This window comes from Antechinus flavipes, chromosome 6 (genome assembly GCF_016432865.1).
Source record: "Antechinus flavipes isolate AdamAnt ecotype Samford, QLD, Australia chromosome 6, AdamAnt_v2, whole genome shotgun sequence".
Classification (NCBI taxonomy): domain Eukaryota; kingdom Metazoa; phylum Chordata; class Mammalia; order Dasyuromorphia; family Dasyuridae; genus Antechinus; species Antechinus flavipes.
Genome location: NC_067403.1, coordinates 166,749,590 through 166,764,714, shown reverse-complemented (window position 1 = coordinate 166,764,714; position 15,125 = coordinate 166,749,590). Strand labels below are relative to the sequence as shown.

The window sequence follows — 15,125 nt, the reverse complement described above, 5'->3', positions numbered from 1 at the left end:
TTTGATTCTCAGATAAGAAAACAAACTGTCCTGGGAGAAAATTCTTCCATGGATCCTTCTAGTACATGGCCAACCCATACCCTTCTTGAACAGATCCTTGTCAATGCATAGAACAATTCAGATAGAGGTCCAGAAAAAAAGCTTTCTAGGAATTCCTGCAAAATATAAGGCAACCAATTTTTTTTTCTCCAATGGATTTTTGTAAAACCATAGGGCATTCAAAATGGAAGTCAAAACTCACTTGACAAAAGAATAAGTAAACTAGTTAAAAAAAAAAATCTAACAAATTCAGAGGAGCTTCAAACATGTAGAGTTATGAAGAAGGGATTAACCATTAGGATTATTTGGAGCCAGTCCCTCCGAGTACAAATAAGCCCACAACATATAAGATTCAGGGCTCTGCATGAACCCGAAGCTGGGGTTCCTTGTTGGAAAGATGTCCCTCACCTTCCACGATAATGAGATCTTACAACAAAAAAGTTAATAATTGACATATTATGAAAAACTCAAATTATTTGACATTTTACTATATGCACAAAAAAGTTAGCATTATTAATTTGCTTCACAAATTTCCCTTAGAAATAATTCACTAATTTTTATTATTCAATGATAAAGTGGCAAAAATGCAAAGACATTTATTAATGATTTTTTTTGTCTTCAGTAAATCTTTTTTTCAGTGGATGAAAGGTAATTTTATTAGATTAGCCACTCATGACTTCCCCAGATGGAGAGTTAAAAGTCTCCCCAGGTACTTCATGATTTCTTACTTGCCATACTTTATGTCTCCAACCAAAAGCTCTGGAGCTCTGTACCAACGAGTTGCCACATAATCAGTGTACACTTCCCCAGGTGCTCCCAACATGCGAGCAAATCCAAAGTCACACAGCTTCACTACTCCAGACTTGGAAATCAGTATGTTCTCTGGCTTTATATCTCTGTGTATAATCTAAGTCAGAAAGCATAGTGTGAGAAAAATCATGTTTGGGCATCAAATCAATAAGTGTAAAGCACTGTCCTGAGCATCAAGGTGCAGCACCATACAAAATGACAGATTGATGGATTCAGAGAAACTTAAGAAGATTTGTATGAACTGATACAAAATAGTTGAGCAGAATCAGAACAATCTTCACAATAATTACAATAACGTAAAATAAAAGATCTTTGAAAGACTCAGAACTTCAGTCATCAACTGTGACTTGAGAAAACTGATGGAAAATGCACGCTTCTTCCCTCCTGACAGAGAAGTAATTGACTAGAAATATGTTTTCATGTACAGTCAATATGTTTGTTTTATTTAATTATACTTACATGGGAGTAATTTGTTACCCTCAAGGGATGGGTGGGTACTAATTTATTTTTTAAAATTTTATTTTATTTTAATTTATTGTATTTTTATTTTTAAAACTTACTTAAATTTTGTTTTATTTTTAAATTTATTTTAAAACATTTTATTGTCATTTATTTTTGTAAAAAGAAAAGAAATATTAAAATGCCAATGAAGTATTTTTTTAAACACATAGAACAGACCAAAGGAAGTTCAGGAGGGGACATATAAGGAAAATAGTTTTGCTCCTAACATATTAAATGTAATATGTTATATGTAATACACAATATTCTTTTAAAAACCACATAATACAAATCTATAATTTCACATATCTATTCTTTGTAATAACATTCATGTTTGTTTATTCATAATAAAAAATGAATTTTTAAAATATCAAGATATATAAGAACAGTCTATAATCTATTAGATTTATCATCTAGTTTTAGGGAAACTGACATAAACACTTAAAGACTTAATAAAAGCCTTATAAAACAGATAATTTGATAAAATAGAATATAAAATAGAATGACAAAATAGGTTATGAGGCATAAGGAAACATGCAATGAGAAAAGATTATAATCAGATAAGAAAATTTCACAGTTTGTGAATGTGGAAGTAGAGTATTTGTGGTCACACAAAATGTGGGCATCTCTGTGTATTTTTAAGGTGGAATGGAGTCATGGGTATAAAAAGAGGATCTATAAATTTGGGGTATTTAAGAAAATAAATTGAAATCTAGTATGAGGGCAAGAGATGAGGAAGAAAGACAGTGAGCTAAGTACTAAATTCAAAGGAAATGGGAGTGGGGATAGGATGTGAGTAGGGAAATAGAGATATTTTGAGTTTAAGATACTCAAACTGAAATGTTGGTAAGTATCTGGAAATATATAACTAGATCTCAGAACAGGAATAAGTGGGAAAGATAGATTTAGAAGAACTTTGAATGGAATTAATAACTAAATCCACGTGAGTAAATAAACTCTCCAAGGGAAAGAACACAAAGAGAAAATTGGTTGGGACAAATAAATAACAAATACATATATTCATATATAACTCAATTCCGTGATGACAGATTAAATATTTTGCAAAGAACAAGAAAAAACAAAACATAAGTACTTTTTAGTCCTTTTTTGTTTGTTTGTTTTGAGCAGGAATAGACAAAGCAGTCCTTCAAAAGTCAATTAAATTGAACAAGAATTTATTAAGCACTTACTATGTGGCAAGAATTGTGCTAAGCATTAACAAGGAAAAACAACAAGGAGCTCACATTCTAAAAAGGGAGACATGAAAAGAAGTATATAAATATATACTACACAGGGTAAATGGGAGGCAATCTCAGAAGAAAGGCACTAAGGTGTGAAGCAGTGGGAAGAGGGACAGCTAGCAAAAAAGACTATATTGAGGATTCATAGAGTGCTTGGGAGTAGAATGGAGAGGCAGGAAAGGCTCCTAAAGCCAAATGGGGTTTGACATTTGGTTTGGGAGATGACAGGGAGCCGCTGAAGGACAATCCTTTTGGCAACTTAAAAGAGAGGAGACTGGAGAGGGATAGACAGGGCTGGCAGACCCAACCTGAAGGCTACAGCAACAGTTCAGACATCCATGAAGGTCCCAGGGGTCCTCAAATTACAGGCTGTAGGACAGATGCAGCAGCTGAGGACGATTATCCCCCTCACCCAGGGCTAGGAAGTTTCTTTATTTAAAGGCCCACAAAACAAAGGTTTTGTTTTTACTATAGTCAGGCCCTCCAACAGTCTGAGGGACAATGAACTGGCCCCCTATTTTAAAATTTTGAGGACCCCTGAGAGTGCCAAGATGGCATTTGTCGCAGGAAAAAAAAGAGTATGTAAAGGAGACTAAAGCCGTGTCTAAGTGACAGGACCAGCCCCAAGTCCTGGCACATAGTGAGTGCTTTGGAAGTGCCAGCTGACTGATTGAGAGTGAGAATTTGAAAAGGACAGTTAGGAAAATGAGGCTGAAGCTTCAAGTCTGGGTGACTAGAGGAAGTAACAGGCAAGTATAGAAAAGGAGAGAATGGGGGAGGAAAGATGAATGCCATTTTGGATATGCTGAGTTTAAGGTGTTTGTGGGGCAAATCCAAGATGTACTATGGACAGATGGAAAGACAAAACTAGAGGTTGGAAGAGAACTGGATCAAGAGATCTATGACTCATTTGAAAAGAGTTAAAAATTGAATGAAAGCTGTGTTATTGTGAGAAGCATTCTAAGGCTGCCAACTTTGTTTTGTAAAAGAAAAATTTTTTTTTGTAATTTTGTTTTGTATAAAAAAAAAAACACTTGTAAAAGAAAATAAAAAGAGGAAAAGGCAAAAATATTCCTAGGAGCATTTTTAGTGAAAGGAAAGAAAAGGGGAAAAGGCAAAATAAAGCAGATCTTAGAGGCAGAAGGGCTAGATTCTGACTTTTTATAGGAGTTAGGTAAGGCTGAGTCATAAATCATTTAAGATCTATGGCATCTCTCTGTGTTGTTTAGCATGTGCTAAACAGAATTGGCAGAGGGAGTTTTTTTTTTTTTTACCAGAAAGGAGTTTCCTCTGCCTATGAAATAAAATATAATAAAAGAAATGAACACTTTAAAAAAAAAAAAGCAAATATCCATCAACTGGGGAAAGACTGATCAAATGGTGATATGTGAATGTAATTAAATATTATTATTGTAAGAAACAATAAATGTGAAAAGTTGAGAGAAAATTGTGAAAACAAAACACTTTAGGGAAAAATATGCAAACATGAGATAAAATTTTTTAATCTAATATATATCATATATAAATATATTAAATACCAAATATATAAATATAGGTTAAAAACTTACAAAAATAACTTATAAATTAAAAGTAAATGGCCAAACAGGAAAAATTATTTTCAAACACAGAAATGTAAATAATCATGTGAAAAAATACTCAACCAGGAATATAAAGAAAAATTAAAGACTTTTATGAAAAAATACAAAATGAAAAAAAGACAGAAACATATACTAAATTTTGTTGTTCAGTCATTTCAGTAGTGTCTAATTCTTTTTAGATCCATCTGGGATTTTCTTGGAAAAGGTACTGGGGTGTTTTGCCATTTCCTGCTTCAGCTCACTTTACAGATTGAGAAAAACAGGCAAACAGGGTTAACTGACTTGCCCAGGGTCATACTAGTAAGTTTTTGAGGACAAATCTAAATTCAGGATTTCGTGACTCTAAGTCCAGGACTATCCGATATACCACCTACCTGCCTCATACATTACAACCATATAAAAGAGCTACAATAATAAAAAGGAAAATGTATGGGAAAGATGAGACAAATAGAATTCTTAGAGGATTCAGAAGGAGTGACTAAAAGGCAACATATAATGTGCTGAAATTAATTTATGTAAATATTAATAGTTGCAAAGCAAATGCAAATTAGTAACATGATTATTATAATTTTCAGAGAAACACATATATGGCAGCAAATTTATCTTTGCCCTTCAGAATTTTTATTTCCTCTAGCTCACTCATGAGATTACATTCCTCTAAAATATGATCAGGTACATATTATAAGTAAGAGTAATTCTGTATGAAAATAAAATTATGCACAAACTCAAATTTTCAGAAATGTATTTGCAGAGTCAACAACTTTGTGCTTTAAATTTCTTTTGTACTGTAAATGGAATCATTTTATGAATTCTTACTTATTGTTTTAAGTTATCTCATAGGAGTTTCTAGAAAGGGATTCTTCTTTAAAAAAGACCTGAAGGATTTTTATGTGTGACTGGGGGTAAAGGAGAACAATGAGCAGCAACTTGACTTCTTTGGTACATTCTAAAGCTACAAGCAGAGAGCCCAGAAAAATTAAAATATATCTTTATACTGTGGTACAAAAAAGCAGGAATATTATTGTGGGATGTCTCAAATAAATAGTGGTCATCAGATCACAGACGTAGGGCTAAAAGGGAGCTCAGGAGGCACATAGGCAACCTACCTTACTCCTTTTGTGGAAGAGGACTGGGCAGCCATAGTGACTGGACTGCTCTCTGTTCTTTACGCATACTTTTGCACTGGCCTGGAAGCCATCCTTTCTTCCCTCTGCATCAGGTCTTTCCTCCTTTAAATTACAGCTCAAGCACCATTTTCTGCCAGAAGCCTCTCCTGATCCTCTACAAACAAGGCCGCTCCTCCCAAACTACTTTGTATTCAATATTTCATATATATTTGTATTTATTATATATACTATCATCATATTATATTGTAACATCACAATATTGTTATTGATATATTATTAATATAATGGTATATGTTGATATTATTTTATTAAAATATTGTATATAATTATTTTTATACTATTATTTATAAATTTTTTTCTCATTAGAATTTAAACTCATTGTGACTAAAAATTGTTTCATTCTTTTATATTTATATGCAAACACCAAACCTAGCACAACACTTGGTATATGGAAGCACTCAGTGAATACTTATTAGTTGGTTGATTGGTTGATCAATCACATAGAGTAAGTGGCAGATACAGAGTTCAAATCTAGTATCTCTGATGTCAAATCTAATTTTCTTTCCTCCTGACTATGTGGCCCCATTTAAACTGAATACTTACATTGTGATTATGACAAAATTCAATTCCTTTAATTATCTGAAACAAATACTTTTGAACGTTTGGGTATTCCAGTCCATTTGGAAAGAGGTCCAAGTCATCAAGTATAGTGTGGTCTACAAATTCAAATACTAGGTACCATCTTTTCCTTTTCTTAAACGCTTCCAAGAGAGTCACCAAATTTTCATGCCTCAATTGCTGTTAAAAAAAAAAGGCAATACATTCTTCATAAATAAGGTCAAATTATATTCTAGGAAGAAAATTCAAAAAAGGATATTATACAAGAAAGCCTATGTCTTTTCATTTGTACAGTGGCCAAGTATCCAAGGATTTCCTTTTCATTCCAGATCCTCTAGGAAAGATGTCCTTGATGAGACAGGTTGTAGATGTCTATACTCTGGTCTAGTCAGACTACCTCTAGAACATGAAGATGCATTTTTGGAACACATTTTTGGAAAGGCACAGATAAATTGGAGAATGTTCAGAGAAATGAAAAACAGGAGGAATTGTATGAAAAACTGATGATATTCATTCAGAGAATATTAGGGAGAGGAGCTTTCTATAGAAGAAACCATTCTGCTTAAATGCAGATATTCAGCAAAACCAGAACTAAGACAAGTTAACTGCAGAGAGGTTGGATATAAAGAAAAACCGTGGCAACAATCAGAGATGTCCCAACAGAGAGTGGGCTGCCTCTGGAGGCAGCTGGCTCCCTTGGATAAAAAGATATGGTTGTCAGAGAAAAGGATTCTTTTTTTTCCCTAATAGTATTTTATTTTGTCATTATATGTAAAGAGAAATTTTAGCTATTTTAATTTGACATACTTCTATAACTTCAACTAATAAATACAAAATCTTAATTATTTTATATTTATGAAATATAAATATAAAAATAAAAAATGATTTTTAAAAATTAAGAAATAAAGGAAATTATTAGAAAAATAGTTTGCTAAATTACATGTCTGTAAAAAATAACCTTAAAGAAATAGATGAATATTTACAAAGATAAAAATATCTAGATTAACAAAGAACAAAAAACAAAGAATGTATATAATTTAATATTAGAAGAAAAAAATGAACAAGTCATAAACCAAGCACACAACAGCCAGAGAACAATACAAAACTAAATATATTTACAGGTAAATTTTATTTAAAATTTTAAGAAAAATTAACTCCAAATTTATTTAAATTGTTTGCAAAATTAGGAAAAGAGGGGATCCTTTTAAACCTCTTTCAGACAAATAATGCTAAATCAAATAGAAATAAGTCAGAAAAAGAAAATTATATGGTATTTTTAATAAATATGTAAAACAAATAAAAAAGCAAAGATATTATAGGAATTTTTTAAACACATAAATATAAAATTGATTCAATACTAGAAAAATTATAAACTTAGTAAGCTCTATTCACTATAAAATAATAAAAACCAAATAATCTTACTAATAGATACAGAAAAGGCACTTAACATAAATACTCACATTTAAAGAAAAAACTAGAAATCACATGAATAAATGGACCTTTTCTAAATGTGGCAAATAGTATTTATCTCAAATTAAGAGCAAACAATATTAGTAACAGAAACATTTAAAAAAAAGTTTCTGACCCACATGTGCAAAAATGTTCGTGGCAGTCCTTTTTATAGTGTCAAGAAACTGGAAACTGAATGGATGCCTATCAATTGAAGAATGGCTAAATAAATTATGGTATATGAATGCTATGGAATATTATTGTTATGTAAGAAATGACCATTAGGATGATTTCAGAGAAGCCTGGAGAGGGTTCAGTGAAGTGAGTAGAATCAGAAAATCATTATATCCAGCAACAAGATAATAGGAAGATCAATTCTAATGGGTGTGGCTCTCTTCAACATTGAGATGATTCAAACCAGTTCCAGTTGTTCAGTGATGAAGAAAGCCATTTACACCCAAAGAGAGAGAATTGTGGGAAATGAGTGTAGACCACAACATAGCATTCTTACTCTCTCTGTTGTTATTTGCTTGCATTTTGTTTGTTTTTTCTCAGTTTTTTTTCTTCCTTCTTGATCTGATTTTTCTTATGCAGCAAGATAACTATAAATATATATATATACACATATTGGATCTAACATATATTTCAACATATTTAACATTTATTGGACTATCTGCCAGCTAGGGGAGGAGATGGGGGGAAGGAGAGGAAAATTTGGGACAAAAGATTTTGCAAGGGTCAGTGTTAGAAAAATTATCCATTCATATGTTCTCTAAATAAAAAAGCTTTAATTAAAAAAAAAAAGGAAGAAGAGTGTATGTAGACAATGAGAGAGCTTCTGACATCTCTTTCAACTTTAAGATTCTATGATATCATATTTATTTAATAGCTAATATAAATGTTGGTTTAAAATTATGTTCTCTAGGTTTACCACATTGAGGAAATAGATTATAAAACTTTTTCTTCTTTTTTAAACAAATCTCTGATTTTGTTGGTTTTTAATATATACTTCATGTTTGTTTTTTTAATGTCTTCTACCAACAGAGAGCTATACTTGTGGTTTGTGCCAGGTCACTCAGTCAAAATGTGTCAGAGAGGACTTTTATCCAAGTCTTCCTGACAAGCTTGCACTCCATCCAGTATGTCAAGCATCCTCTATTAATACAGGTAACAATAGAAATCTACTGCAAAAAGTATTGAGCCAAATATGGAAAATAAAACCATGTGCTGGGACTTGTTCTAGAAAGACAGGAAACAGTTTTCTTGAATGTTAAATATATATTGAATAACCAAATTCACTGTTAAATAGGTAGGTTAATATTAAAAAACCTAATCCTCTTCTTTCTCTTATCTTTAAAAAAAAATTTCTGATCAGGGATAAAACAAGGATGTCCATTGTCACCACATTATAATTTAGTCACCACTATAACTGGATATAATTCTATGAATACTAGCTAGAGCAAGAAGCCAACAAAAAGAAACTGAGGGGATAAGTTACAAAAATAAAGATTAAAACAACTTCAGGAAATAGCAGCTACTATTCTCCTCATTTTACCATTAATTGTAAGAAATTAAGCAACTTTCCAAGATCACACAACTAATAAATAGCTGAGGCAGAATTTGAATTTTGGTCTTCCTAACTCAAAGTTCAATAGCATGTTATCTACTATACATACATTCATATGTACATACATAGCATGTCATCTACATACATATGTATAATAAGTAAATAATACTCATATAAATACATATGCAAGAATATACTTTCGTAAATGCACATATATAACATGTAAAATATATACCTCACATAAATACATATGTATGAATATGCTTTTGTACACACACATATATGTACAATTTATAAAATACACTTATACATAAATACATATGTGTATCGATATATCTGTACATGCACATATACACACAAATCTCTACATATATACACATGCCTATGCATATACAGGGATGCATTTGTGTGTACATACACAGGTAGTTCCCCTTAAAACAAAAGCTCCCTGTAGTAATTCTATTCCAACAAGGTTATTTCCATCTATACTATACATAAAAACATTCAAGGTTTGTTTTGTTTTGTTAAGATCTAGCAACAGAAAAAAAGTGACTAAGGGGGTCTCAGGGTTCTTATGGGTAAAAAATTTTTACTTGCATAATTTACAAAGTAATTCTGAGAAAAGCACACTATTAAATTTTGGAGTAGTGCTATGTAAATGTGAGTTATTTGTCCTTCTCCAAGAATAATAATAGAAAATATTTATATAGCACTTTAAAGTTTGAGCCCCATAGTAGTGGGGCATCTATATCCAAGTACTCCTTTTACAAATCATCTAAAGAGTCTTCTCTGCATCTTTCTCATAATCTGTATTTATTTCTTTATTAAAGCCCTATCCAGAATTTCCTTATCTATTTCATAGACACAATCCATTTTGATCTAGTCAATGTTTAAAATTCTAATCTTCTTAATAAATAAAAAATAAAAATAAATGAATAAATTTAAAGGATTTTGGACTTGATTATTTGTATTTTGGTGGCTAAAGAAAGCAGATTAAGCTAACAAGTCAATCCATTTCATCACATCTTGCAAAGTTTAAAACAAACCCTCTTTTTAAAAATCACTTTTTGCCAATTATCTGCTGTAGTGAAATCAGGAACCAAACAGTCAAACCAGCTCTTTTTAAAGGCAAGGCAAAGTGCCCAGGAATTTAAGTGATATACTCAGGGCCACACAATAACAAACATCAGAGACAATATTTGGACTCAGACACCAGAGACTTCTTACTGTTCTGTAACACTTCTGCCTTATGCTTAATCCACAGCATCACTCAGAAAGTTCCTTAACTTCTTGACAATGTCAAAAACAAAGGAGTGAAAAATAATGGTCACAGTTTTCTTCCAAAATCATCTCATTTCATTGTTTTAAAATATAAGTTTACTTAAAGAGATCATAAAAAAGGGAAAAGGATCCATATGTGAAAAAATGTTTGTAGCAACCCTTTTTATAATGGTAAAGAATTGGAAACTGAATAGATGTCCATCAGTTGGTATATGAATGTTATGGAATATTATTGTTCTGTAAGAAACGATCAGTAGGATGATTCCAGAGAGGCCTGGAAAGACTTACATGAAGTGATACTGAGTGAAATGAGCAGAATCAGGAGATCATTGTACATGTCAATAACAAGATTATACGATGATCAATTCTGATTGACGTGGCTTTTTTTTTTTTTTTAACAGTAAGCTGATTCAGGCCAATTTCAATAAACTTGTGATAGAGGAAGCCATCTGCACCCAGAGAAATAATGTGGAAATTGAGTGCGGATCACAGCATAGTATTTTCACCCTTTTTGTTGTTGTTTGCTTGTCTTTTTTTCTTTTTTCTTTTTTCCCTTTTTGATCTGTTTTTCTCTTGTGCAGCATAATAACTGTGGAAATATGTTTAAAAGAATTGCACACGTTTAACATAGGGGAGGGGATGAAAGGGAGGGAGAGAGAAAAACTTGGAACACAAGGTTTTGCAACAGTGAATGTTGAAAAGTATCTTTGCATGTATTTTGAAAATAAAAGGCTATTATTAATTTTTTTAGAGAAGAAGAAAAAAGTTTATCTGGAAACAAAATGGATACCTACCAAATGGAGAAAGTCTGCACATTTTGTGGTATATAGATGGAATAAAATATTACTGTTCCAATAAGAAAAAACAAATATGAAGAATTCAGAGATACTGAAAAAGGGCAAAGAAAGTAGAACTCAGAGCATGAATGAACACAATACTAAAAGACAGCTGAATTCAGATCAGATGTAATAATCAATATGGAGTTCTGAGGGAAGCTGATGAAATAGGCATCCTTAATCTCAAAAGGCAAATGACTACAAATGATAAATAGTGCAAATTCTGGAGATACTCTGTTTCTATCAGCCGGTTTTGTCTAACTATTTTTCTCTATTTTAAAGGGAATAACATGTATTAGGAAATAGTTAGCATCAACAAAACTTTTTAAATCAAGGTTTAGATTTTATTACAGTCTGATACAGTCTTTTGCACAGGCAAATAAAAATTGAGTAGGTTTTTGGCAGAATTTGATATAAAAGTCCCCCAATCTACTAGAACAGATCTTAAATTTAAACACAAACACACAATCCATTTTGATCTAGTAGTCAATGTTTAACCACAATAACTCACAGCTGCATTAAACATTAGAAGAGTTTCTTTTATAAGGGTAATGAAACACTGGAATGAATTAAGGGTAGGAAAAAACCTTTAGGGAAGAAGGTTCCATAATAATAGCATTAAGTCATACTTGCAAAAAAAAATTACCTATAATTATCCTCTGGCAAACCATCTTAAGTTTCTAATTAATTTGCAGCCATCATTAACACTTTTCCCTTTCAAATTCTATTAATCAAGTCATTTTAATGTTTCATTTCCTTCTGATCTTCTAAGCCCCATCTCTCCCAAAAAAGAAACAAGATTGATATCCCCGAGAAAGTTCATCATAAGGTCACATGGAAGAGGCACAGAATTCAAGGAGAAAGAATTCTAAACTGATTCAATATCTAAAAGAATTTTAGAAGCTTGAGAATTGGCTCACTTAAGGAAGAATGTTTAATTTTCTTTAATCTAGATATCATGTTTCTTTAGACTTTTTTCATCAAAATAAAATGAAATAGTTTTAAAAGCCCAACTCATCCAGTTTCATTCATAAGAACTATTACCTATAATAAATCATAAAATTATCAAAACAAAAATATATCTCACAAATTCATTTTAAAAGGCTTTTAAACTTTTCTTGACAATTTATATCTATTATTTTAAACAAACACTAGAACCTCAAGAAAATTCCTAGAGTTGTCCTTTTCTAATAGAATAAAAGGTAACAAAAACAATTTTTATTTACCAAAAGTTCAGGTTATAGTTATTTGTAAATTTTCTCCATCTTTTCCTCCAGTGAAATCCTAAACACCCTAAATTTCACAGCCTACCCAAAGGTACTATGTTTATCAAAATAGCAACTACCTGTTCCAGCTTATTTCTCCTTCAAATTGGGTGTACAATTTTTAAAAAATAAATTTAACACATTAATACATGGCATTTGGATAAACTACCTTTTTTTTTTTTTTTGCAAAATTGAAACTAAAAAATGACTTAATCTTACTGTAAACAAAAAACATTTCTAGAAGGTAGTTCAGACTTTATCAATAAACAACTTTTGCCTCTATTTCTACATTAACAAATATATGTTCACTGACCTTCAATAGTTTGATTTCTCGAGTAACAATTTTTTTAACTGTTTTATTATCTTCACTCTCCAGGAATTTCTTGATGGCCACTATTCTTCCATTATTTTTATTCTTACACTTCATCACTGCTCCATAGCTGCCTTCACCAACCAGACCTAGGTTCTCATATTTCTCCATTTTAAAATAACAAAATCAAGAATTTGTCTTGCTCTGAAAACCAGAATACAAAGTTAATAAGACCCAGCACATTCATTTTCCTGAGCTCACCGGCTAATGTCTGCACCCAGTTTCTCGAGGCCCTTTCATAAATATTGTCTCCTCCTACCCCAGTGGAATTTTACCGAAGCACCAGCCTGTGGAAGCATATCCTGTCCCCCTTCTCCCCTCCCTCTCTCTCTCTTTTTTTCTCCTAGATTTGGAAGGGGTCACAGAGCAACTTTATTCTAATCCATACCTAAAGAGGAATTTCTTCTACAATATCCAATGGAGTGGACCTCCTGCCTTGCCTGAAGACCTGGCATGAAAAGAAATTTCTAAATATCCATCACACTTTTAGATAAATCTAATCAGAAAGCTTTTCCTTTGTCAGAGTAGGAAACCACCCTATTTTGGTTCTCAAGGTGAGAACATTTTTGGATTGCATCAAAAAATCAGAATAATGTTAAGTGAGCTGGTAAACCTATTCCACTTATGTGCAAGACTGGGTCATGCTTTAAGTAACTTATATAAAAGGGAGACCTATCTCAGAATGGGGGGAGAGATTCTGAGCCTCTGGAGGTTGGTGAAGGTGTACATGAAGCAGAGGAGGAAGAGAGAAACCTAGGAGAATCACTGGCTCTACAGGCATCCAGGATAAGGAAACCCAAGCTAAGAAAAGCTCAGCCCTTTCTCCAATTTCTCCTCCTCAGGTCAGACTCTTTAACCCAAATGTTTAAACTACCTTTTGCCTCAACTACAAATTGACCAGGGATTTACTAGAGGAAGATATAAATGTAAATACCTTAAGCAGAGAGTACCTCTATCAGGGTGTGAGCTGAACTCAGAACTTTTTCATCTAAATTAAACTCGCTAATATTCACGGTAACAGCAACATTGTGCCATGATCAACTTTGATAGCTGTGACTCTCCTGAGCAATACAATGATCTAAGACATTGTATTAGATGTCTAATACATCTAATACACTTAAAAGATTAATGATGGAAAGTACTATCCAGGGAAAGAACTATGGAGTCTAAATGCAGATCCATGCAAACTATTTTCATCCCTTGGGGTTTTTTTCTCTTTCTCATGGTTTTTCCCTTTTGTTTTGATTCTTCTTTCATATGACTAATCTGGAAACATGTTTAATATGATTGTGCATATATAACCTATATCAGATTGCTTGCTATTTTGCAGAAAGGGGAAGCAAGGAAGGAAGAAGGGGAAAAAAATCTGGCAAGTCAAAATCTTATAAAAGTAAATGTTGAAAACTATCTTTACATGTAATTGGGAAAAAATAAATACTACTGAAGGAAGAAAGAAAAAATAATTTAAAAAATAATAAATTAGGGGCAGCTAGGAAGCGTAGTGGATAGAGCACCAGCCCTGAAGTCAAGAGGACCTGAGTTCAAATTGACCTCAGACACTTAACACACTTCCTAGCTGTGTGACCCTGGGAAAGTCACTTAACCCCAAATGCCTCAGCAAAAATAAATAAATAAATATAAATTTTAAAAATAAATTAAATAGACTCCCTAAAACCAAAAAGGGAACCAAATAAGATTTAGAGGCCATTATATTGTCTTCTATGCTTAAAATCCTATCTCTCTGAAACTAACACAAATTTCTTTTCATTATGTTTTAGTAACCAAACAGAATATGTTTACTTCTTAATCTAATAGTTCTTCGATTTGAAGACATAATAAGGTTTCTCTTCTTTAGGCCACACATACTCCACCTTCAGGTGACTGTCCCCAAGCCTGAAATGCATCTCCCTCACTACCCAATGCTTTGTCACTACTCTTTCTGATACATGGTACCTGGAATGTCCTTCAAACAGATCTGACCAATGAAGAGTAAAGGAGTCTGTTACTTCCCTAATTCTAAACACTTGAAATGTCTTTTGTAACAGTCTGAGGTCAAGCAAATGTTTTTTTGACTCTCTCCCACAACTGACTCTTACTGAGGTCATAGTCCAGCATAACCATAACTTTTCACATAGGCTGCTATCCCACACTCTGTGTGATTCAGACTTTTGGCCCACAGAATTTTTTTTTAAGGATAGGTAGTATTTATTTATTTATTTATTTTAGCTATCCAAACTTTTTTTTATTTCCATATTACTCATGTTATGAAAGAAGAATCAAGGAAGAAAGGAAGGAAGGAAGGAAGGAAGGAAGGAAGGAAGGAAGGAAGGAAGGAAGGAAGGAAGGAAGGAAGGAAGGAAGGAAGGAAGGAAGGAAGGAAGGAAGGAAGGAAGGAAGGAAGAAGGAAGAAAGAAAGAAAGAAAGAA

The 15,125-nt window shown here is 32.4% G+C and overlaps 1 protein-coding gene across 7 annotated transcripts in view; it reads right to left on the bottom strand.

Moving 5' to 3' along the window:
* Nucleotides 1-13,020, bottom strand: part of CDKL2 (cyclin dependent kinase like 2) — a 55,843-nt gene extending 42,823 nt beyond the window's left edge. For 2 of the 7 annotated variants that reach the window (XM_051967108.1, XM_051967107.1), the window contains exons 1-3: nucleotides 12,643-12,940; nucleotides 5,917-6,111; nucleotides 768-946 (exon numbers count right to left, since the gene is read on the bottom strand). In XM_051967108.1, the coding sequence (XP_051823068.1) occupies nucleotides 768-946; nucleotides 5,917-6,111; nucleotides 12,643-12,810 (542 nt within the window). In that variant the 5' untranslated portion in view covers nucleotides 12,811-12,940. Of the gene's footprint in view, nucleotides 1-767; nucleotides 947-5,916; nucleotides 6,112-12,642 lie in introns of all 7 variants that reach the window. The other 5 variants (XR_007948484.1, XM_051967112.1, XM_051967111.1 and 2 more) reach the window with 5 other exon arrangements.
* Between the last annotated feature and the right edge of the window lie 2,105 nt (nucleotides 13,021-15,125).